Genomic DNA, 25,771 nt, shown 5'->3' on the forward strand with positions numbered 1-25,771 from the left:
GAGGGAGGGGAAGACCTGGCGGAAGCCACAAACCCCAGCAGCCTCAGCACTGAGCTGAGTTTCTGGAAAAAGCATTCGGATTCTATGAACTTTCTTCTAAGCATCCTCCCTCTGATTCTCCCTTTGGGTAAAAGGAGGGGACCAGCCCAGGGACCACAGGACTGGAAACGACCGAGGATGCTGCCCTGGGATCCAGAAGCCATGGAAGAGGAGAGGCCGGGGGAGGGGACGAGCCTGGGAGGCAATCTGTTCTCCTGAAGCAGAAGCGGGGATTCCAGCGTGAGGGAGGGAGCCCCGTGTCGGCTGCAGATTGATGGCTGTGTCCTTGGAATATAGTAAGTGGGCTCATGAGGGCCTGTGGGAGTGCAGGCGGAGACCTTCGGGCTGAGAAAAATGAGTCTGGATAAAGGGGAGCTGGGGTGATTTCCCAGTGAGCGGGATTGAAGCTGGAAGTAAGGGGAAGAGAGGCAGTGCCAGACGAGGGGATGGAGAGGACAAATGAGGACAGCAGGTGGGCACCAGAGAAGCGAGGGTCCACAGAGGGTACAGGGTGGATGGCAGGCTGAGCCACCGGGTGGGTCATCCCACTCTGTCCCTCTGCCTGACCAAGTGTGGGTGTGGGCTCAAGCTGGGGGGGGGGGGGCTGCGGGGAAAGTGGAGTGTTTGTGGGAAAGGATGGTAGGATTTCGGGGTGGGCACTGGGGTGAAGGATGGTGGGGGCAGCCTGGAAGGGGATCTGCAGGAGTGCGTGTGCAGAAGAAAGCGGGAGAGAAGACCGAGGAGTGAGCGCTGGGCAGGGCGAGATGTGTTGGAGTCACCGGAGAATAGTGTGCGTGTGCGGGGTGGGGTGGGGGGGAGAGAGATGCTAAGAGGGTCTGAAAGGTATGTGATCGGCCAGTGTGTACGCATTTTTTCTTACAGAGTTGTTCAAGGGTGGGGAAGGGGAGAGGCCGCTAACAGGGCTGGGGCTACGAGAAGAAGAAAATGCATCCAGCCCAGGACAGACTTAGGAGGACGACTGCAAGTAGGGGTGGGAAGGTGTGTGGGTGACAACCATGTGAGGTTGGGGTCTGAGCACGCCCCTTGCCACACCTGCGACAGTACGCAAAGAACTTTGTGGTTGGTGGCAAAGAGGAGGGAGGAAGGAACCTAGGAGAGGGGACAGTGGGCAGGAGAGGGCACTGGATTTCTCTGCCTGAGTGCTTTCCTTGTTGACAGAGGGAATTCTGCCTCCACCTGCTGAACACAAAGCCAGCTGAGATGCACTGGCTTGGGCAGTCGCCAAAGCTCCTAGCTGACCCCATCCTGCACCTCCAGGACACGTGACTTTCCAACCTCACCGGCCCAAACAGTGGGAGTCACTTGGGGTCCTCCCCTCCCTGGGGATTTCAATAGACACTGAGGCTAAGGACTCAGGCTTTCAGGAGGCCCATGGAGATCCACTTCACCCCGGGATCCCTGCCTAAAACGCCCACCCCAGGACCCCCTCGGACACGAGCCTACTTGGCCACCAGGAGAATGGCCTTGGAGACCTTGAACGTTGGAGACCCAGATGCAGCTCTGGCCTCCTAATCAGTCCCAGACTTGGGACAGCACTTAGGGTTTTTTCAGATGTGCCAGGACCTTTAAAAGGCACCGTTCATGTCCTTCCCTCCCCACTCCCACCTTTCAGACACAGTACAGAGAGGAAGCGTCAGCAGTCATGGGTGAGAGGGACACAAAAGATCTACAGGGATTCCAAGACGTGCAGGCAGCTGGTTCAGCCCCATCCTCAGCTCCCTTTCGCAAGTTTTGATCATCTTTGCAGACCCTGGGGGACCTCAACTCCGGGACTTCCTATGGCTCTCACCTAGGGAGCCGTGTGCTACTTAGAGGCTCCAGGGAAAGGCTTGAGCCATGACACCACCTGCTCAGAAGCCCCACCCTCCAGGGCTCTGTCCCCTGATGTAGCTGCCTTCCTGTGCCACTGACTCTTCATTCCATGGACACAGCCCCTGCCCCAATGCGCTCCCTTCAGCACTGCTGCTGCCAGCTGCCTAAGATGGGTGACACGTGGTCCCAGCTGCCCTGGCCAGGGCCCCCCCACCCAGCCATGCTGCTGGTCTCCCTCCTCTTGACAGCCGGGGTGATGCACTCAGACGCCGGCACCAGCTGCCCAGTCCTTTGCACGTGCCATAACCAGGTGGTGGACTGCAGCAGCCAACGGCTATTCTCCGTGCCCCCAGACCTGCCAATGGACACTCGCAACCTCAGCCTGGCCCACAACCGCATCGCCGCGGTGCCGCCCGGCTACCTTACGTGCTACGTGGAGCTCCGTGTGCTGGATTTGCGCAACAACTCCTTGATGGAGCTGCCCCCCGGCCTCTTCCTCCATGCCAAGCGCTTGGCACACCTGGATCTGAGCTACAACAACCTCAGCCACGTGCCAGCCACCATGTTCCAAGACGCCCATGGCCTGGTGCACATCGACCTGAGCCACAACCCGTGGCTGCGCAGGGTGCACCCACAGGCCTTCCAGGGGCTGGTGCAGCTCCGAGACCTGGACCTCAGCTATGGGGGCCTGGCCTTCCTCAGCCTGGAGGCCCTCGAGGGCTTGCCGGGGCTGGTGACGCTGCAGATCGGCGGTAACCCCTGGGTGTGCGGCTGCACGATGGAGCCCCTGCTGAAGTGGCTACGGAACCGGATCCAGCGCTGCACGGCTGGTAAGGGCAGGGGCGAGACTGGGCGGCCGTGGGGAGGAGGATGCTGTCCTCTCTGAAAGCAAAGGCTCCAAAGGAGACAGAGGAGCTTAAAGATCTTGAGCACCTACTGTGTGCCCTGATCTGTGCTGGCCTCTCTGTACCCCAGCTCTTTCACTCCACAGTATTTGTTGAGTCCTTGTTCAGCAGGCGAGGCGCAGGGGGACCCATTTGGTAAGGAAACAGATGCCGCCCTTGCTTCTGTGGCACTTATGACCTAATGAGGCAGACAGACAGTAAACAAGTAAGAATAGCTAATAATAGACAGTGTTTATTGAGCTTTCACCATGATCTAGGGACTTGGTGTGCGTGATCTCATCGAACCCCCCCTTTCATTATCCCCATTTTGCAGATGACGAAAATGAGATTTAGAACAATGAAAAGAGTAGCCCAGAATCGCTCATTTAGAAAGTGGCAGAGACATGGATAAAACCTGAGTTTATTTGACTTCTAAGCCTATTTACTTTTGTACTAACTGTCATGTTCTGTCCTAAGCATAGTATACATTTTAGCTCATTTCATCTTCACATGAACCCTAATGAGCCCCTCCCCCACTTTACAGAGGGGGAAACCAAGGCACAGAGAGGTTCAGTAACTTGCCCAAAGTCACAGAGCTGCTAAGTGTTGGAGTCAGGACTCGAACCCTTGCTGTCTGGCTGTCCTCTGGCTGTATCCTGAAGAATCAGGTTCTAGGCTAACAGGAAGAGTCAGAGCCTGAGTTCTGGGATTGCCAAAGGGCCTCTGCAGATTCTGCAAGATTTGAGCATGAGATGGAGAGTTGAGAGGAGAACCTGGGATGTGACTTCAACCAGCCAATCCCAACTGGAGTTGGACTGGGGCCTGAAGGAGCCTGAATCATGCAGGTTTGATGGTCCCTGGCCTCCCCCTGTGGTGCCCAAGCCTGGCCCGGAGGCAGGCACTGCTCAGCTGAGGCCTTCCTCACCAGCTGTCCTGTGTGGCAGCACCGAGCCTTGGCACAAGCCCCCAGCAGCAGAACGACAAGAATAGCTGGAGGCACTGTCCCAGGGCTTTCCCAGAGCCTGGGCTCATAGTTTGTTCAGCAGTGGTGCTGAATGAGGTGTGAGGGGGAGGAGGACTGAGTGGGGAGCCCAGGACCAAAATAGTTTGGGGGAGGGAGGGCTGTGGGTCACGATTCCTGTGTTTCCACGGAACTGTGGGAGGACATTGTCCGGAAGCAAAATAGCTGGGGACTGAGACGGGGCAGTGGTAGGGGGCATGGGGGGGCTGCCTGGAGCAATCTCCCCACCTGCTCAGCCTTTTCAGGCTGGCTCTCCTCCCCTCTCTTCTGGGCACTAAGCACAGAAGGGGCATTCTGGGGTGCTAAGCCCCCACCACATCTGGGCTCCTCTTTTTCTGAGATCTCGGAGGCTCCTGCTGCCCTTCAAAAGAGGCACCGACTCCCAGTGAGCAGGAGAGGGGTCCCAGATCCCACCAGTACAACCTTATGTCAGTACACCTGAGGGACTTGAGCTCCAGAGAAGGAAAGCATCCACAAACCCACAGTGAGAGGGCAAACAGGCCACAGCCAGAAACCCAGGTTCCCTGTTCCTCCAAAGAACTGTACACCACACCACACTATCCAGGATATTTTCTCTTGGGGGCGAAGAACTTACCAGTGTAGGAAGAATTAGGCAATCCTCTTCCCTTTGTCTTTTTCTGCTCTATTTTCATGGGATTCCCGCTACTATCCACGGTTTTTGGAGAAATCCCAACACAGAGAAACATAAGGATGTCCCCGGGACATAATTCAACTTCAAGAGTGATTCTTTGACTTACGAGAGAGTTTTGTCAGCCCCCGGCCGGGCTCCCATCCGGCACTCCTGCCAAATGCCCTCAGTGCCTCCTCTGGTTGGTCTACACCAATTGCCTTCGGTGTCCCCACATTCCCCAGCTTCGTATTGTCTCACCACCACCCAGTCATACACACAATAGACTTGGGAGTTCAGCATCTTCCAGTTCCAAGATGGTCAACCCCAGACACGGACTTTTCCTGGGCAGAGTCTGGAGGACTGTGCATACAGCCTACGGGAACCACCCACGTGGGGTTTGGGGAAGGTTGCATTCTTTTGCAGACTCTCATTTCTAAGGAGAATGATGCTCATTCATTTCTCATAAGGGTCAATCCAAATTCATTTTATTCTTTGCCCTCAAAAACTACAGAATGAATAAATACCATTTTGCACCATATAATTTAGAGAACTCCTTCCCATTGACCCTCCTAGACAATTAGATAAGAGTATCCTGTTCTTATAGATCCCCTTTCTTCATGAGAGCCAGAAAGGCAAAAAAGACATGCCCAAAGTAAGCGCTTCAATGATATTAATCCACTGAACGAAGGAATGGCAGAACTGCTACCTGCATACCCTCTTACTTCCAATGCAGAATACGACGAAACCACTGGCAATCATCAAGCATTTGCACACAGGATCCCGGAAGGATGAGGTGGGACCATCAGTGATGGAGCGAACAGTAACACACTGAACAGTGACTTCTACAGAAGTCTGTGTGCAGAATAGGATCTCCACTGATCTGTTCGGAGACACCAACATAGGAAAATAATGAAAGCACATACTTACATAGTACTTACAACATACGAAGAGTATACCATTTATATATGTTAACTCGTTGAAGCCTCCGGGTAACCCTGTGAGATAGGTACTATTATTATCCTCATTTTACAGATGAAGAAGTCAAAACACAGAGGGGTTAAATAGCTTACCCACAATCAACTAGGGAGAGAGGGGAGGAGGGGGATTTGAACCTAGGCCAATAGCTGCAGAGCCCATACTCTTAACCCTACAATTTGTGTATCTGGAAAAGCCACATGGGGTAGTAGAAAGACCCAAAGCAGTGGAGCTGGACAGTCATTCATTCACATGTGCATTTCACAAAGATTCACTGAGCACTTACACGGACAGAACACGATTCTGATGCTAAGGATGCTATGGGAAGTGCTTATAGTCGAGGGAGTAGAGTTAGATAACAAACAAGTTGTCAGTAATAAACACGATGGAGAAAAATGAAGCAGAGTAGGTAAGATAGGGAATGCCTAGAGAAAGGTGAAGTGGGGCTTGCTATTTTATGTAGAATTATAAGGGAAGGCCTCACTAATAAGGTGATATTTGAGCAAATTACCCAAGAAAGTGAGGGACTAACCTGTGCAGAGATTCAGGGGAGAAACATCCTCACAGGGGGACAAATGCAAAGGCACGCCCTCCCCACCCCAAAAGGGGACATGCTCGGAGTGATGGGCTTTCATTCTGTGGGAAGATAAGAAGCCAGGGGAGGGTTTCAAGCAGAAAGTGACATGATGAGACTTCAGGTTTGAATGGATTGCTCAGCCAACTGTGTTGAGATGGTTTAAGGGCAGAAGCCCCAAGACCAGTTGGAAGGCTATTGTAAGACACAAAAGTCCCAGTTCTACTCTTATTAGTAGCTATTGGACTTTAGGCAAGTTACTAAACTCTCCTAGCAGTGACCTCCACATCCATAGATGTATTTACCCTGAGGGCTGTTGAAGGGACTACAGAAGGTAAATTTAAAAATGGGCACAAAAGAAACTCCATAAGAAACTCAACTTCTCCTGGTGGGGTGGGGGCTCTCCATTCCCTTCTCTCTCCCCCAGGCACCTCACCCTCCCTGGGTTCTGTGTTGCAGATTCTCAGCTGGCTGAGTGCCGGGGCCCCCCTGAGGTTGAGGGCGCCCCACTCTTCTCCCTCACTGAGGAGAGCTTCAAAGCCTGCCACTTGACCCTGACCCTGGATGATTACCTCTTCATCGCGTTTGTGGGTTTCGTGGTCTCCATCGCATCCGTGGCCACCAACTTTCTCCTGGGCATCACAGCCAACTGCTGCCACCGTTGGAGCAAGGCCAGCGAAGAGGAAGAGATTTGACGTGGGTGCCTGGCGTCCCTCCATGCTACCAACCGCCACTACCACTGACCACCAGACACCCTCCCTGGCTGCCCACTCTGGTCCCATGGTGCCCTGGCCACCTGTCATGGCTCAAGCAAGGTCAGGAAAGTACTTTTGATGAGCTTCTTCAGTGAGCCAGGCGCTGTGCTAGGAACTGGCAATGTTAGATGAATCCACCTAGTCCCTGCCCTCAAGGCACTTCATTCTAACAGAGGAGAGAGATTCGGAGACTCATCCCCTTTAGATGATTTGTCTGCACTCTGAGCACAGAGCTATGGAAGCCCAGAGGAGGGGTCATTAACTGTGCCTCGAAAACTCCAAGAGAATTACAAGAGTGGAAGTGATTCGTGAGCTGAGTCATCAAAAACTGTCCACTTTGTCAAGTAGATGGAGAAAAATGGACATACACAAATGACAGAGGCCAGAATATGTTTGGAATGTTGAGAACCTTGAACAATCCCTGTGACTTCAGTGTACAGAGGGGAGTGGCACAGGACCGGAACTTTCCCTCTGACACCCAATCTGTCAGCACTTGGGGCTGCCCACCATTGCCTCTGGAGGGTGAGATGACCTCCATGCCAGCCCCCGTGGCCTCCTTCTACCAGCAGCTACCAGGTGAGACCACCTCCCAGGGACTGCCCCCTACACTACATTGCCAGTTGTAGCCTGCTGGCAAAGTCCCAGGTAGCAAGCTAAGGACTGACACCTTCGGAGCCCTTTCTCTACCCCTGTCTCCTGCCTCTCACTCTAGCTTTGGCTTCAGCAGAAGGCCCAGCAAGAATGCTGGCACTCTGGGACTCCTAATCTCGTGACTGTTCTTGCCACAGTGCTCACCCCAAGGGACCTCACCAGGAAAGTACACTGTGCGCTACAGCCCTGTAGCATGATGGGATAGGACTGAAGGGGAGATGGTCATCACTGTGGTGACATAAGACGATTTGCTCTTTCTGCTAAGCAACTCACTCATTTGCATAAGGGTGAGAGAGCCATTAATTACCAAGCACTTGCCCGCATCAGACACTGTGATAAGCTCTCTCCACAGACAATTCCCTTTGACACACAACAATCTTTTGAGGTAAGTCTTGTCGTTCCAGTTTTACAGATGGGCGATGAAGGCTCAGGGAGGTTAAGGTCATGTGATACTTATGAGCAAAATAAGTCTGTGCTTTTTTGACTACCCCACCCAAGTTGGGGGACGTCACAGTCCCCTCCAAAGGCGTACAAATTCAAAGTCAAGCAGTGTTGATGACGCTCCCGATAAGAGCCAGGCACTCTTACATCTGCAGACTCATTTATTCCAATTCTCACAGCAACACTGCCTGCTGGTTAGTATTCCCATTTTACAGACGAATTACTTGTAGAGAGCTGAGACTCTTACGCAAGGTTATCTGGATAAACTGTAGAAGGGAGGTGACAGGTGGCTCCATTCAGGGAAATTGTGTATAATCAGTCAGTCAAAAGTCAAGTAACTTCATGTGCAGCATAATTACCACCATCACTGTCGTCATCGTCCCCGCCACTGTCATCGGCTTCCTCACTTCCCTGTGTCTGGTCAGCACTGGACAGCTCATGAACTGCTTTGGCACCATTCTCCTTGACTCCTCACAACCCTGCACGGGAGGCAAACCAAACACCATTACTTCTATTTTACAAATGGAAAAATAAAGACCCGAGACTGGATGTGCCTTGCCTAAGCAGCAGGGGTGGCACTCAACTCCAACTCACTTTTCTTCCCAGTGCTGTCCCAGATGCTTGGGAAAGAGAATGCCTGGGACAGCTGGGGAGTGGGATCCTCTGATTCCGCAGCCATGAATATCCCAGTAGATCAGCTAAATAAAGGGTGTAAAACCTCACTGCTGTCCAGATTTAGATGTACTTACAGTGGGGCAACTTGCAGCCTCTGAAACATAGAAGCAGCCCAGATAACATCTGAATAGGAGTCACCTGTCTTGCAATGTGTAACCAACGCATTAGAAATGGTGGCCATCTGAAAAATTAGACTTGGGAAAATAGGAGAGGGAGCTGTGTTAACCCCTCCTGCTCAAGCCCTGCTGTGTTGGGTGCCTGAAATACACAGGGTGTCTGAAAGCTGTGGGTGAGAAATTCCACACAACCGGGGAAGACGTTAAGGCACCGTCCAACACGTTGGCAAGGCTGGCTGGGATGGGAATGAAAACATGGGCTCTCTCCCTTGCCCCCAGCTCCAGCAGGCTTGCATCGTCCCATCCTCCTGGCCTGAAAGGAAGGAGAATACCATTCCACCTTCCAAGCAGCCTTCCCTTACTCATGCTCCCTGATCTCCTCAACCGAAAGAGTGCCCGGAAACTTTGCTAGATCTGGGCTACTTGAACCTTATGTCCCCTGAATGTCATTTATAACATCCGGCCCAGAGCCCTGCTCCTGCGACTTCTAGAGCATAACTGTGCCCGCTCTCTTCTTCTGCTATGTCCAGCGACCACTGGACTGGGCCTGCTGTCCACCCATTAAGCTGTCAGGGACACCTTTGTCCATTTCTTCCAAAGCTAAAGTATTTGAGGATGAACTTATAGAAATAATAGTCCTGACACAAACAGTTAAGTGTCCCATAGAGGGGCACCATATGCATCTATGATAATCTCCTAGAGATGCTTGTTTGCTGAAATATAGTTAATATATTTTAAGATATGTACTCTGTTTTGCATAGAACTAGAACCAAACAAGACACCAAATGCCCCCTTGAGATCCAATGTCCTTTCTAATGAGACTACTTAGTCCCCATTAATGGCAAACATTTCTGAGTAGGATACATGACTTTTAAAGAACAGATGATTCTCCAGCTACTAGAAGGTCCCCAGTTAACTAAAGCACAATGAGGAAACTTCCCTACTGCCAGGGAATTCCGTTTTTTCCCCACGTCCACTACCAGCATCTTCTATAGGCTATCAGAAGCAAGCTTCTAGAGGGAATCTAGCAGTCCTGGCTGAAACTGTTGCTACATGCTGCTGACCAAGAACCCATGATGGTAAGCCTATAAGGCTTCATTAAGATTTTTCCAGACTAGTTAACACATAAGTGTTGGGGTATCTCTGAGACCACGTGTCTGTTTGTGAGGTTCCGTGTAGTTTGCATATCCACTGATATGGGGCCAATCTCTCTGGAACTTGATTTCAGTTCTCTGACACAGTCTACTCAACCATCTGTTTATTGTATTGCATGATACCCTAATATGGAATCCCATTAAAGTTGGGGTAGGGATAGCTGCTCAAAAAATATACAAAGAGAGAGAGAGAGAGCGAGAGAGATGTGGCTGAGGCAGCTTAATGACAGCCTGTCTGCTTCCCTCCACTCTCTAGTCCTCAGAAATTTGTCCTCATCACAGAATTTTCCTTCATGCTGGGCCTGAGGATAGCTAACCAACAGGGCTGTCATGGGCAAAGTCTGGGCCAAGAAAATTGTTCTGTAGAAAAGACCCCACATATGTACCACACCACTCTGTACCCATTGCTTCTGGTCACCCTCAGACAAACCCTCCTCTGTTCTCCATCCCTATAGGGATTCCCAGGTAACCCTGCAGAAATAGGTCCCCAGAGTTGCTATAGAGTTTGCTGGATCCTTTCAAGAAGGTTGATGTATGGAATTTGAACGCACCAAAATAGGAATTTCTCTTCATCCATTAGGAAATACAGCCCCTCTTTTCCCTATAGATGTCTTTGTTGATATTGCTCTGACATCCTTTCCAGCTCTCAAAGAGTGTAAGGAGAACAACTATCTCCATTCCTCCCAAAGCTAGAGAAACTTGTCTGCTCTCCCCACCCCAGAAGGATGGAAAGGGGAAATGAAGGAAGGAAGTCAGGCAAGGTCCTGTGTAAATCACCATCATGTTTGCCACAGCACTGGATGGAGAGATCTGCATCCACAGAGCTCTCAGTTTTCCTAGCACTGTCCTATGGAGTGCTGAGGTCTGGGGGTGGAAGGGTGAGGGAGGGGTGGGGAAAGGGAAGATGTGCACCTTTGTATGGAGATGATTTTATAACCATGCACTTTTGTAACTGTGAAGAATTTTTCATAAATGTACATTAATAATAAAGAGTGTATAGTTTAACAAATTTTCTAAAGAGTTGTGAAGAGGAGGAAGAGGGAGGGAAACGGAAAGAAACAGAGAGAGAGAGAGAGAGAGGAACTAAGCGGAATCAAGAGAATGCGTGCCAAAATATACACGCAAGAGGTCTATGGGGAGGGAGTAGATGGGAATAATTAGGAGATGAGCCAGCCATGGAGGGGCATGTGTGGGAGTAGAAGGAACATCACAGAAGCATATTTCTACCAGGCAAAAAAGAGTACGCGTGTGTCTGTATGCACACACCCCTACGTGTAGGCATATTTTGGTGCCTGAAATTATACAAAGAAAAGAGCATATGTCTTATACATGTTGGTGTTTGCAGCTTGGGTCATCTACAAAACATGCCAAGGCAAGTGGGTGTGCCAGCCTAGTTAGCATCCCTGAGGGATGTGCGCCAGGGAGATGGCCCATACCAGCCACATAGGCAAAAGGATAAACCAGGCATACAGGTAAACCAGGAATCTAAACACATGGTGTAGTGGACGGAAGAGGCCATTAATGGTATAGGTTCAGTCTCTCTCCTCATAGGTTATAAAAGAAAGGAAGGGAATATAAACCTCCTGAGTCTTGCAAGTGTTGCCAGAACACCACGGGAAATGAGACAGTTGGGCAGTGTACCTTGGGAACAGAGACCGAAAAAGGAGGAGCAAAGTGTACTCCTGTATGTGCAGTAGCAGCCATTTCTATCCCGGTACACTAAAGAGGAAGTGGTTCTAAGCAGGAAGTGGATTCAAGCAGGAAGTGGCTCTAGACAGGAAGTAGTTCCTTCCACCAATACATATTCTAGTCTCCTTCTGTTCCTCACACTCTAATTGCCACAGGGTACAGACGAGTACTGCACTCACAAAGTAAAGCCACTAAAGGGGACTCAGAACACTCAGAAAGGCAAAGAACATGCCCAACCACAACTAGTGGCATCTGCAGTAGATTGGAGGGAGGCAAAGACTTTCTCATAAAATGAAGTGCTTAATGAAGTACTTCTCACAGAAGTCTAGAACTTGTATATGTTATGCAATGTTGGCCCTAGTGCCAGGCATATACCTAGATATTGATGATGATGATGGTGATGATGACATAACATTTATTGATATGTGCCAGATGCTGTGCAAAGCACTATACATGGAGTAATTCACTTAATTTTCACAACAACCCGAGATAGGCACTGTTATGATACCCATTCATTGATGAGGGAACTGAGACTCAAACCAGCTATCCGCGCCCAAAGTCAAACAGCTAGGAAGTAGTAGATCTGGGTTTAAGCACTCCATAACGTATACTTGGGGACTAACTGACTTCAGGGGACAAGAACAATATGAGACATTAAAGAAAATCCCATCTCAATCAGAAGGTCCTCTATAATTACTTGGTGAAAGCAAACTGGGGGGTAATAGGTAAAACCAACCCATATCCTGTATGTTTTATTGTGTATAGCTTTGATTACTGCATTGGTAAAGGTAAGCTAATTATGACAACAGGTGATCCAAAAATCTCAACAGAATAAAGATTTGTTTACTGGATTATTTAACATTATAAAGACTTATTTCCTGCTCATGTCACATTTCAATGCATGTCAAAGTTTTTCTGCTGCACACGGTCATTAAGGGACCCAGGTTCCTTCCATCTAATGTGTCTGCCATCCCTGAGTCCCCAGAGCCCTCCATTGTATCCTCTGCAGCACAGAGGACCTCAAGAGAGATTTTAGATGGCCTAAGCTGAAAATATTGCACATCAGTTCCAGCCATGTTTCACTGGCCAGACCCAGTTCCATGTCTCCATTTAACCTCAAAGGAATAGACTTGTAAGTACCTAGAAGGCAAAGGAAACAGGGTTTGGAAAACCCCACCTGTCTCTAACACCATCTGTTCTGCTGGTCACCAAATACCTGTTTCAATCTTCCTCCCATACTTATCCTGTCACCACATCCAGCTCAAAGTAAAAGATCACCAATAGTGATTCTCCACTAGGTCTCCTTGTGGTCCTATGACCTATGAAATAAAAAAGAAAGTTACTACCCACCCACTTACACATATCCAATATACAAAGTTGATACAAGGACAGTGTAACAGCAAATTAAAACCCTTGTTTGGAAAGGGGGAAACAAAACCACATATGGTCCATAGTAATAGTAGTCATGGTCCATAGTAATTCTAAAATCCTCGTGAGAGAGCACGAGGAAGGCCTCAGATCAAATTCCTTTATTAGACCTCAATTCTGTTTCCTGATTGGAACTCCTTTGTCAGTCATTCTCTGTCACTTCTGGGTGTTCTCTCTTGAAGGGTCTCCCTTTTCCACTATTCACCATGGCCAAATCTAAAGTGGGTATTGGGGAGCATGCACTCTTTGGGGGTTGCCCATCTTCTTTGACCAGCCTCCTGCTGAGGCAAGTATCCTGGCCTGAAATTTGTTTGAGGTCTCAACGGTCAAAAGCTTTTTGATTCCATGTTCATGGTTTCTTCGCTATTCATCTCCCTTAAAAACTTGGCAGACTTTTATTCTATTTGCTTCTACTAAGTTTCATGTTTCAGTGCACACACAAAGTTCTTTCTAAAAGGCCTTTTTAAGCCTACCTTGATTTCTTGCGTTGTCTTCCCCGGTGCTTTTTTAAGTGCAACCTTGCAATTACCTGAAACAATAGACAAGAAGACACATTCTTATTTTTATGTGTTCCCACTTGGCTAAGTTAGTTTAACTGAAAAATTTTAGTGGGTCTTCTTGCTCAAAGCTTTGTTCAATTTTATCTCTTATCATGTAGGTCTGGAAATAGTCAACTTTTCCTATTTTATCTCTGCTCATTTAGATCGAGAAATAGTCAGTTTTCCCAACTTTTTAAGGCTGTAAATTTTTTACCTTCTCCCTCTTCCTTTTACTTTCTATTTTCAAACTGCTTTAAAACTAATTAAAACATTAGAAACCTGATTTGGATTAATTTGGGCTGAGACCAAAATGTTTGAAGCACACAAACAAGACTGCACCATGAACTTCGTGAAGGGGATTAAACTCATCATTGAAAATGATCATTGTGATGCGAGGTAAGGAAAGTGGATAAAACATGATAACTGTGGCATTCAGAACACCTACCAGAAATCACTAGAGCAGAGATAGGTTTGCCATTATAAGGATACGAGGAATTGATGGAAACGAGTTACTGCCCACACGTAGTGATTAAAAGGCTATCTCAGGAGAAAATGTTAGCTAATATATTGTGTTACTGGTCATTACCCCCAACCTACTCACCACGGAGGGCCGAGATCATAAAGCCACTTTGACAGGGTTACGAAAAAGAGAATATTGTCAAGTGTGGCCTCCTCCGGTTTTATGCTTAGCTCGTGGAATCATTTAGAAGGACACAGCATGAATTCTAGAAAATACGTAATAATGGGGCTGATTTTTACAAAACTGAGGATTCTATTCCTATAGCTGAGCCAATATTCAAAAGAGATCTCTATGTACATAAATTAAAAGCCAAAGCTATGGAAATGGTTGGTATAAGAATCTTAGCAGGTCAAGAGTTCTATATAAAAGAGCAGTTTTTGCCTTCATTCATTCAAAAATATTCATCACACATTCCCATGCGCTGGACACATGTTTCAAGGGTTGGCTAAATGGCAATAAACAAGATAAAGTGTCCGCCCCTTGGTGCCAACCTTTTATAAGGGGGTGGGAGTGGGGGTGGGGGGAGTAGAGGTAGATCAGACAATAAACAAGAATAGTAAATAATTCCAGATAGTGAAAAGTACTGCAAAGAAAAAAAGAAAAGAAAAGAAAAGAAAAGAAAAGAAAAGAAAAGAAAAGAAAAGAAAAGAAAAGAAAAGAAAAGAAAAGAAAAGAAAAGAAAAGAAAATAGCAGGAAGAGGGTTGGAGGATGAGGTTGAATAAGTCAGCCCAGATCAAGTAGGTCCTTGTGAGCCTTGGTCAGATTTCCCTTTTAACGTAAATTCCGTGGGAAACCACTGGACGGTTTTAAGCAAGGGAATGACATGATTTGATTATATTTTCAAAGACCATTCTGGATGCTGTATGGAAAATGTCCAATAGATAGGAAAGAATGTAAGCAGGGAGACCAGGGAGGGTCCTCCTTTTAGTGCAAGATGTTCTAAGGGTTATGAGTGTGGGTGAATAAAGAGACAAACTGAGGATATATGTTTCAGAGGCAGAGTCAATGGGACCTACTAATGCATTGGCTATGGGAGACAGAACAAAAGAAGAATAAAGGAAAACTTCAATTACATATTTTTTTTTACTTCAGCTATAGTTATTCTCAGCAAGACCCAAGTAACAGAAAGGCTGTCATAATTCTAAAAGAAAAGAAAAAAAGAAAAAAAAAACCAACAGACCGTCAACAATCAGCAAGTCAGAAAACCCTGATGAGTAAGTTGGAAGGGGAAGGGAGAAAGCAGATAAACAGATTCATAATGACAGGAAACAGCCCAAACCTGAGATAAGCATAGAAAATTCTGAACATACACAGCATTAAATTCTCTGTATCACTCTGAGTGTCCCAGTGGATCTTAAACCGAGCAACGGAGCTTAAGGAACTGGAGCTTGCGCCTAAATAATCAGCAGCATTTTCAGAGTACAGATATGTAGACTGGTACCCACAGTGGTGTGCTAGAGGTGGGGCTTCAACCGAAAGTGATTTCCTTGCAGGAAAGTGTAAGGCTCCCTCAGCTGTCGATAAAGACGCAAATCCAGGAGACAAATTGTATTTGAGATGGGCCCAAATATGTTTGAAATGGGAATATTACACAGAATCATATTTTAAAAACTGGGAACGAACAGCTTGTACTCGTCTTAGCCAAGGAATGAAAGACTATGGTGACAAGCTGGGCATCTCAGGATGACACTAATACTGTGAACATTTTCAACCACTGCTGACATTGTACCACACAGCACACCGAGGCTTTACCTGCAATACCTCACTGATGTCTCACTGGGAGATAGCTACTACTTAGAAATGCAAAGCATAAGAGCATGCACTAGGGAGCCGCAGTGCCTGGGTTCAAATCACATGGCTGCCATTTGCCACTTGGCCAGCTATGTGACCTTGAGCAGGTGACGTCATATCACAGTCTTCTCTGACTGTGAATTGGAAAGGACAGTGGTAGCCACTTCATAAGGTCTCTGAGACTAAATGAGTTCATGTATAGAAAGTGCTTAGAATGGGGACTGGCACAGAGTGACATTCAATTAGTGATAGCCACTATTACTAGCTTCCCTCTTTAACAGGAAAAGAACTAGAAGACGAGAGATGTTTAAGTAACTTATCTAACATCACGCAGCTGAAATGTGACAAAGCCAGGGTTTTAATTCACATCTGTCCTCCACACCCAGTGTGCTAAACCACTACCGTATACCAGATAGGTTTTGTTGGCCAGCTGTGACAGCTGGTCTCCAAACATGCGACCCAGTGAACCACGCCTCCAACATTGATGTCCTTGAGTAGTCCACTCCTACACTGACCCTGGACTGGCCCTGTGACTCAGTTTAACCAAAGGAAGGTAGCAGAAGTGATGTGTGCCAGTTCGAGACCTAATCTTTAAGAGGGCCTGGCAGCTTCTGTTTTGTGCTCCTGGGAGCCCTGAACGCCTGTGGATGAAGTCTGATCCATAGAGATAAATGGAGAGTCCAGAGACCACATGGAGAGAAAATAGACTCAGCCATTCGTGCCAGTTGAGCCCAGCTTTCCAGACATCCCCTCCGGGCACCAGACATATTAGTGGATCTGTCTTGAACATTCCAGCCCCAGCCACCCTCTGACCACAGCCCTATAGGAAAGCCCAAGCAGGACCAACAAAAGAACTGTCCAGCTTTGTTACAGTACTGAAGATTGTTTAAATTAATTAAACTAGGAAGCCATTAGACTGACGTGGTTTGAATGCCCTGGTAGCCTACTTCAGCAAACCAAAACCTAAGCTCATAAATGCCTCAAGGTTAAGAAGTCAAAAGCTTAGGACAGCCAGTCACAAACAGCCACCTAGCCTTTTCCAAATAAGGCCACTGCTTAAGCTATCGCCAACCAAATAATTTTCTTGCTTCACGTCTGTGTCTCCTCTTTAAAGTCTCGCCGCTAATTCCTATTAGAGGAGCAGCCCTGACCACTCCGGGTTTGGCACTGCCTGATTCCAATCTATCTTTGCTCAAAAAAACTCTTAAATTTTAGTGTGCCTCAGTTTCCCTTTTAACACAATTAATTTATTGTGTTGGGACTCTTTGTTATACAACAATACACAACTGAAACACCAGTCTATGAGGAAAAGACTTATTGGGGCGAAAAATGTGTCAGTAGCATAAGTCTGAAACCCAGAGCGACCATTCCATCCCAGAAGCAAGCTGTGTAGTGGATATATGCCACCCAAGTTCAAGTTGTGCTGTTGCCACTTACTAACTAAATAAGTTATTCAGTGTTTCCATTTTCTCATTCCCTTCTCTGAATAATGGGGATACTACCTATCTCATTGTGTTGTAGTAGTGATTCAAAAATACAATGCCTATTAGTGAGCTTAGAATAGTGCCTGGCACATAGTAAGAAGTCAACAAAAAATTAGCTAGTGCTATCTTTTATTATTAAAAATAATGTAATTATTCTAGAGTGATTAAATAGGCCAATGCAAGAAACAGGTGAAATTCCCAGTTCTAGTTTCTAGTGTTTCCAAAAATAACACCACTGGAAATTTGCATCACTTTCCTTTGCTTTAGGAAATGCCATTGGACGATATTGTAAAGCTGTGACTAGTAAAAGAGCATAACATAGACAACAAAAATTAATCAAGAGGAGACGATTACAACCCGTCTCATACTGGTCTTGAAGAGTACTGCTATCCCAAGCTACTACTGAAAAATATCATTGTTACAGAGAAACATATCATGGTGGCACGTTTTTCCCCAATGGGAAAGTCATTTACAGCACAGATGCAAAGTAGTATGTGACTTCTTGCAGGCAAATAGTTTAAAATCCCATCCTACTCCACGATCGTGAAAGAATATTGAAGTCCCAGAAATAATACAGCAGCCAAAAGAAGCACAGATGCAGACACCGAGCCTGTGATTTACAGAGAGGAGAACAGCTGCCCTGCACAGTTACTCTTTGATGAGTAGATAAGGGAGAAGCAAAGCCTTCCTTGGGAATAAAGATAGCTTCTAAATATTACTTTAAGCAAACGGTAAATCAATAATAAAGCCTCTAAAGAAGGAACTAGGTGTTCCAAAAGAGATCAGCTCTCAGGGGACAAGAAAAAGCTGGGATACCCAGAAGATAGCCAGGCTGCACAGAACAGAATCATCAGCCTCAGAGATGAGAACTAGTATCACCAGACCTTTGGTGACGTGGCGTCGGTCACTGACATTTGAGCCTGTTACACATCCTGTATTGCTCCGTTGAAGATGTTCCATCAGTTGGAAATTGCTTCTTGTTTGGATAGAGACCCTCCCCTTCTGTTATTTGTGATATATGGATTTCTGGATTGAATGAATCTTTTCTCATTAGTAGCGTCTTGGGATTCTGCTTCCCAGAGTTGGCAAAACCACGGATACAACCCACTCTCTGAATTCCTCCTTTAAATCCCTTATTTACTTCTGTCTAAAATTACTACAAGTTACTCAAGGAGGCTGGAAATGATAGAAGGCAGCTGTAGTGAAGGGGAAGAAACCCTGGGCTGGAATTCAAGAGACGTATGCACTCAACAAACACTTGCTAGAGCCCCGGTGTGGGCAAGGCGATGTTAGGGGCACGAAAGAATTACTGAAGACCAAAGAGACCGGAATCCCCACTTCAAATTTTATCCACAGTGCCTCGCACAGGATGGGGTATGTAGCAGCTTTTCAGCAAATACTTGTAAAACCAAATTAATCTTGCCATGAACTCACAAGTCAGTTTCCCTCCTCAGGGTTCATATGCCACCTCTTATTCAAAAAAAGAAAAAAAAGTAGGTTAGAGCAACACTTCCCAAACTTTAATGCACATAATAGTTCCCTGGAGTTTTGCGGAAGTGCCGATGCTATGTCATCAGTAAGCTCAGCAGGACCTAGGAATTGCATTTCTAAGAAGGCTCCAGCATCGCTGGTCCATGAACCACACTTTGAGTAGCAAGGAGTCAGATCATCTCTTAGAGATTCTGGATACAATGGTGGGTTCCTCCAACTCTACATTTTTTTTCATTGTGGAAAACACTAGCGATTCTAACTGTGGAAAAAAAAAGAAAAAAGAAAGAGAAGTTGGAGGCTGGGCATGGTGCCTGGGATGGATCTAGGAGATAAGTAGAGGCTTCTTGGGGCCAGCAGGAAAAGCCCACTCTTTAGTCACAATGCACACAAAAAAAGCCTTTGGTGTCTGTTAAAAGTATCAGGGATCATTTTGCTGGCTCGGAAGGCTCTCACTCTTAATGATTCTTCCTGTTTTTCTCAGCCTGACCCAAGAGAATGAGAAAACAGCCCTGGTGAAGGTCAGCTGAGGTCAGAGAGGTCCCTGGAGACGGCTGCTTTCAGCCACACTTGGCAGGGAGGAGGCAGACAGAGGCCCCCCTCCACCCCCAGGCCTGCCTAGTTCTAGCCCTATTCCTTGACTCATGCAGACCAATACCAGAGTATTGGGGTGGCAGGGGACCCAAGATGGGGAGCTCTGCCCCAAGTCAAGGCCATTCAATTCCACATTCATTATAACCACTGTGTGTGCCAGTGTGCTAGATGCCCCCAGACGATGCCAGGATAAAACAGAGTCAGGACCCACCAGGAGCTCGGAGTCTAACAAGAGGAATGGTGCCATCCCAAGAAGACAGATCACAAGGCAGAAGGCAATTAAGGACACACAAGAGGGACCCGCAAGTAGTACAGAAGTTTACAGGCGCAAGAGGTCAAATTCCCCTAAAGGGATCAAGGAAAACTACATGGAGAAGGATCTTCAGATTTGAAGATCGGAATGGGATCCTCAAGTGGAGATGGAAACGAGTGTGCTCCGGGTGGGGAAAAGTAGGAGGGAAGGCACAAAGAAAGGAAGGTGTGTGTTCGGCATGGAGTCCAGTGTGACTGGAACAAGGGCCCTTGCAGAAAGGAAGCTTCCTGTGGAGGGGCTGGGACGCCGAGGAGGCATGTTTACAGACTTGCGTGTCTCTTTCCTATCATAGAGTCTGATAGATGCCCCACATACACACACACTTACCTGGCCCATTTTTAGGATCGAACCAGTAAAAATGGTACCCATGGCAATCCACTTGCTCCACAATGTTTTATTGAACCCCTGATATGTTCGAGGCATTGGAAACACAGTGGAGACCAGACATGTTCCCAAGAGCCAGACAGTCAGTGACATGAGAGAGCAGGAAGGACATAGGAGGTGAAGTCAGAGGAGACTTGGGGGTAGGAATCCCAGCTGTGTGCTGTGAATGAAAGAATTCGTGTCTCTGGGCCCCGGTCTCTGCCTCCCTGATGGGGGTAACTATACCTATCGCACAGGGTTATTGTAGAAATTCACCAACGAGGAAAGAACCTCAGACTGCCAGACACACACTCAATGCCCGTCTGTTCTGTATTCAGCCATTAGGAAAGGAGACTGGAATATTCTCCAGCATCCCTTTCAGCTCTAATATTCCACTTTGGCCCTTCTAAGACTGTGTGGCACCTGTAACTATGCCCACTGGCCAGGGCTCTGGCACATCCCAGTGATGGAGCCTCTACCCCTCCCTGGGCGAGAAGTGACCCCCAGGGTGGCCGGAGAGAGGCCAGTGGCTCAGGCAGACATTAATCAGTCTGCCGCCCTCGCTGGCCATGGCGCCGGCAGGCCAGGCAGTGTTCTGGCTGCTTCGCTGCCCCAATCTGCTTTCTCACTACTCCACCAACCCGTTGCCATGGCAGTGAACCCCCAAGAGAGAGTTAGGAGTGGCCAGCGCCAAGAGCGAGGTTCTGTTCTGAATCAATCTGACTCAGTCTTGGTGGGTTTCAGGGTCCTGGAGTGAGAAGTAACAATTGAAATTTACTAAGCGCTTTTTCAATGCCAGACAACATGTTCAGTGCTTTTCATCAGTTATCTCATTTCATACTCACGACACTGTGAAATAGGTGTTCTAATCCCCACTTGGCACCTACACTAACACATTTCCCAGTGATCTCTTACATCTGGAAGCAGCAGAATATTTGATAACACCTGTCAGACCCTGTCACAACCCTCGATTCTAACGATCAAAGTCCCTGTATTTAGGTGCAAAGTGGCAACTGAGGTTCAGAGAGGTGAGCACCAGTGTCACACAGGTAGTTAATAAAGTCAGGACACAACTGAACACCACACACACACACACACACACACACACACACACACTCTACCCTTAGGGTCATCTGATTCCAAAGGCTCTGGGCTTTTCCACATGCCACAGTTTTCCCAGCCATCTGAGCCTCCACAAAAACTGGTGCTATTGTCCCCTGTGCCTGAACATTCCTGGGGACTCAAGGGGGCAGGTGCAGAGAACTGATACTCTGAGTTCCTCTAGGACCTCGAGGATTCCTCAGGGACAAAGCCAGGTCACACTGACAATGAACTACTCAGACAGCTGTCAAAAAATATGTTCTCGAATTTCCTAATGCAGTCCCAATCTCATCTATTCAGTTTGCTTTTCTCCAAAAAAAAGTGAAAACTGGCGTCCACACTAACATATCTCCCAGTGATCTCTTCCATCTGGAAGCAGCACAATATTTGGTCACATCTGTCAGACCGTGTCACAACATTCAATTCTGAAGACCACGGTCCCATATTTAGGTGCAAGGTGGCAACTGGCAGTCTGGCTTTAGCCGACGGAAGGGGGCACGTCCAAGGCACCCAAAGAAATCAGCCCTCTCCCTCAACTCAATGCTGGGAAACGCACTGGAGAACAGCTTGGCTTTCCTTGCCTGTCACCCACTCCTCTCCAGCATGGCTGCGGAGCTGCTGAGTCCAAACACTGGGAACCGGCGACGTGGGAAAATCCTGCTGGCTTCATTGACCCCAGACATCTGGATTCCCTAACCCCGGGCAGCCAGCTGAACAAGGAGCCAGCGGCCAAGGAGCCTTGGGAAAGCATTTGGAGGTACTTCTGCCAAGTTATTTCCCTCCTGAACAAACACATGTCCCAGAACCTAGGGGTCACCCGAGCCGTGTTTATATATGCCCAGACCAGTCAGTTGATTAATTAATTAACTCCATAGGTGGCCTTTGGCCCCTAAAGCCTTCACCTCTTGGGGTCTCAGTGTCCTTCTCTATAAAATGCAGGAATGAAACTGGTTGATTTCCAAGGCTCCTTTCTGTTCTGACCTTTTCTGACTCTGAGATTCTACTGTAACAAGACAGGATAAGCACAGGCTCTTGTTCCAGTGCTGGCTGTGCTCTGCTGGCCTGGCCAAGTCCCTCTCCATCTCTGAGCTCAGTGTCCTTATGCAGTCACATGAGGGGTCGACTAGATGGCCTCACAGTCCTGTCACTGCAGAAACCAGAAGACATGTTTCACATGTCCACTCACCTGCCACCTGCGGGCACTCTCTGACACCACCTCAGCACCTCCATCATCACCCACCAGTTCAGGCCACCCCCTCTCCCACGCAGGCCACAGCAGTCGCCTCCTAATTGTCCCGCAACACCCACCACCTCCTCCCCCATCTATTCTCCTCCAGGCGTCCATGGTGATGTTTCCTTTCAAAACACAAATCTGATGTATTAGGCCCCTGCTGAGGTGGACTTCCATTGCTTTTACAGTAAAGAACAAAAGCTTCCATGTCATCCAGAAGACCCGCAGGGCTAACTCTGGCCAACCCTTCAGCATCCTGTCACATCCCCTCCCTTCCCTGGGCACACCAGCCACCTGGCCTCTTACTGCCTTAATGAGCAAAGCCCTAACCCCAGGGCCTTTGATCATGCTATTCCTTTGTCCTGTCTAGTTCGCCCATTTCTTCAACTAGCAAGGTTCATCCCTTCCTTTATATCTCACCTCAAGGCATCCTTCCAGAAACTTGCCAGGCCAGCTCAGATGCTCTGCTTAGACTTTCCTATGGGACCGTACCCTTTCCCGCACAACATTTGTTTGTGTGTGTGTGTGTGTGTGTGTGTGTGTGTGTGTGTGTGTATGTGTGTATGTGTGTGTGTCTACTGATGAGATTGTTTTCTCTCACTCCTGCTCACCCCTAGTCTACACTCAATGAATATTCGCAAGATGGGCAGATGGAGCTGGGTGTCCCGCCCTTAGGAAGACCCTGAGGGGTGGATGACATGTCTTCCAGTAAACTTTGGCAGACAGCAAGTCTGTGTCTGCTCTAATCTAAGACTTAGAGGCTCGTCAGGAGGCATCCTGCTGACTGCTGGAAAACTCTGCCCAAAACAAGCTTGGGACAAAGTCAACTGTGGGCTGTGCTCAGCGTTCATTCCAGCAGAAGGTGCTTAGAAGTCCATCCCACCGCAGAGACCTCTGGCACTGGCTGCCCTCCCAGCTGGGCAGACAGAGGAACGGCTCCAGAGTACCACAGTCAGACTGGGGGGAGGAAGGTGTGGGGAGCCAGAGTTTATGCTGCAAAAGCAAGGTGACTAGATAGATTCCTTCTTTAGAAGTGTCTGAAGTATCTTTCCCCCACACCTACTTCTACCAACTGACTTGCACTGGTCATTCAAGTGTGCGTGTAGCCTCCTTCTCCAGGAAGCCTTTCTGCCCCTCCCTGGCTGGACTGAGGGCCCATGCTTGTGCCTCTACACCCCCAGGCATCCCTTTAGCATTGTACTCAGTACACTACACAGAAAGCATGTGTTTCCACGTATGTCTCCCCATCAGACTGAAGGCTGCCTGAGGGAAGAAACCTAGTCTTTTTCATCTTTTATCACCAGCACCCAATGTCCAGAACACAGCTATCACTTCGGAAAACAATGTCATTGCATAGAGGAAACAAATAAATCCCTGACAGGAGGAGTAACATGTCCCCCAGGTTGCACAACATGTCACTCACTGGCAGAATCAGGCATGTAACCCAGGTCTCCTACTTGAATATTTTCCTCATTGCTGCCCTGTCTTCTTAGGGATGGACCCCATTTATGACTCGGGGGGCCAGAGTTTCCAGGATCCCTGGACTATTCCACGGGGAGAGCAGCTGTGGCCTGCTGTGTCCCCTGCCTGCCAGCGGGAGAGGCGGACCCCCACTGAGGACCGAGATTAGTGGAGACTCCAACCTTTCCCTGCAGGCGGTGAGCACATTGTGGCAACCCCTCCCCTCTCTGCATACATAAATCCATTCTCCACGGAGACTTACGGTCTTCTCTCCACCCCCTATTACTGATTACACGCCTTCTAAGAATCAGCAGGCGTCTACCAAGCGTGCTGTCTCGTTCGGACATGCACCCCAGACTATAAACTTCTTGAGGGCAGGGAAACTTATCTTAGGTTTGGATAGTAGAACATATTATCTAAAAGGGCCTTGTGGATTCACCTAGTTCCATCCTTTTTTTTTAATACCTGGGAAATGAGGTCCAGAGGGCAAATGACTTGCCCAGGTCACTGTGAACGGCTGACAGAGCCGGAGTACAGCTCTGAGCCCCGTGCCCCACACAAATCTCGCCCCTCCACTTCGCTGGACTCTGGCTCTGACCAGCAGCTTCCTTGGGCCCCTCCAGGCTTGACAGCAGAGTGGGTCTCTGGGAAGGATTGTTCACTGGTGGGAGGAGACATGTCAAGATTCAAACTGCAAATCTAATGGAATCACTTCCCTGCTTAAAAGGTTTCTGCGTGGGGGGTTGGGTGGGGGACCAGTTAGCTCAGTTGGTTAGAGTGTGGTGCTAACACCAAGGTTGCCGGTTTGATCCCCGCATGGGCCACTGTGAGCTGCATGCTCCTAAAAAAAAAAAAGTTTTCTGTGGTTTCCCACTACCCTGCAGATGAAGTTCATCCTCCTTGACGTGACCCCCCTCAAAGCCCCTGGCCCTGACGCTCTCTTCAGCCACGGTTCCAACTCAGCCCCCATCAGGAACTCTCACACCCCTCGACAGCTCTCCCTCAGGCCCGTCCTCACCTCTTCACTGGGCCGTCTCCTGCTCATCCTCAGCTGGATGCTCATCTTCCCCCACCGCGGAGCCTTCCCTGGTTCTCTCTCACCCCTCTGCCAACCGCCAACACCCTGGACTTTGGGACTTCCATTCAGCTCACTGTATGTGCATGTCATCTCTCTACCCCACCCAACTGGAAACTTCCCAGGGGCTGAGATGGTATCTCTCGCCATCATCAATCACTGTATTTCCACAGACAAGCTCTGTCCTCACCACACAGAAGGACTTCAACTAGTATTGGTGCTTTCACTCTGGAATGAGAGCTGTGTGCACGCTTCTCTACAGTAACTTGGAACGTTATATACAAAAAACTATAAATGATACCATGAAAAAAAAAGTATTGGTGCTTTGATTGGCAGGTAAGAGCCACTCTCCTTCACCGGTCCTGCCCTTTGACTCAGTGGAACCGTGGGAGGCCACTGAGCAAGCACCCAGAGGGCAGCTCCAGCTGAGGCGGCACAGCCGTAGGGCGGGAGCAGCTCACAGAGGAATCGCTAATAATCTGCCCGACAGGGTGTCCGTCCAGGCGATGTTCCCGTCTCCATATCAGTCCAGGATGCATGTGGAGAGGGAAGTCTTCATCTCCCTCTGATCCCCAGCTGGTACTTCCTGAGCCTCCTTAGGGCTAAGGAACCGGAGGGCAGGCGGGCGCGCAGTGGGGCTGCCACACGCTCCCATCCCAGCACATATCCTGTCACTATGTCTCCTGGCAGGATGTTATTGCACAGTCCCGGGCTGTCATTGTCAGGAGATGGGCTTTCCTGAACTCATTAAAGGGCCTCTATCCTTTCTCCAAGACCAGCCCCCCTTTTCCTCTATCCCCAGTCAACACTGAGAGAAAGGGACAACTCCAGGTGGAGCGTGACAGCTCCCCCTCCCTTTCTCTGTTTCTCTACTTTGCTGGCTGATAATTATGAGCCTAGATGGCAATAGTCCCCTCAGGGACGCCTTTGTGTGTCAGGCAGTG

At 48.4% G+C, this 25,771-nt stretch overlaps 1 protein-coding gene and 1 long non-coding RNA gene across 2 annotated transcripts in view; one reads left to right on the plus strand and one right to left on the minus strand.

Annotated features, from left to right (window-relative positions):
* On the plus strand, positions 1 to 12,289 carry LRRC55 (leucine rich repeat containing 55). Its single transcript, XM_019713427.3, has 3 exons — positions 1 to 335; positions 1,219 to 2,702; positions 6,417 to 12,289. The coding sequence occupies exons 2-3, from the start codon at positions 1,982 to 1,984 to the stop codon at positions 6,650 to 6,652; spliced, it is 957 nt and encodes a 318-aa protein (XP_019568986.1). The 5' UTR covers positions 1 to 335; positions 1,219 to 1,981; the 3' UTR covers positions 6,653 to 12,289.
* LOC141572269 (uncharacterized) overlaps positions 8,148 to 25,771 on the minus strand; it is a 27,492-nt gene continuing 9,868 nt past the window's right edge. Inside the window, exons 2-4 of the long non-coding RNA XR_012497593.2 lie at positions 13,340 to 13,395; positions 12,655 to 12,757; positions 8,148 to 8,283 (exon numbers count right to left, since the gene is read on the minus strand). This is a non-coding gene — a long non-coding RNA (uncharacterized LOC141572269). The remainder of the gene's footprint in view (positions 8,284 to 12,654; positions 12,758 to 13,339; positions 13,396 to 25,771) is intronic.

This window comes from Rhinolophus sinicus, chromosome 14 (assembly GCF_057876585.1).
Source record: "Rhinolophus sinicus isolate RSI-liver-muscle chromosome 14, RSI-T2T, whole genome shotgun sequence".
NCBI classification, from domain to species: domain Eukaryota; kingdom Metazoa; phylum Chordata; class Mammalia; order Chiroptera; family Rhinolophidae; genus Rhinolophus; species Rhinolophus sinicus.

Coding starts and splice junctions, on each gene's coding strand:
- LRRC55 (XM_019713427.3), top strand. CDS start 1,982: ATGGACACAGCCCCTGCCCCAATGCGCTCCCTTCAGCACTGCTGCTGC. Junction 2,703..6,416: donor GATCCAGCGCTGCACGGCTG/GTAAGGGCAGGG, acceptor TCTGTGTTGCAG/ATTCTCAGCTGGCTGAGTGC.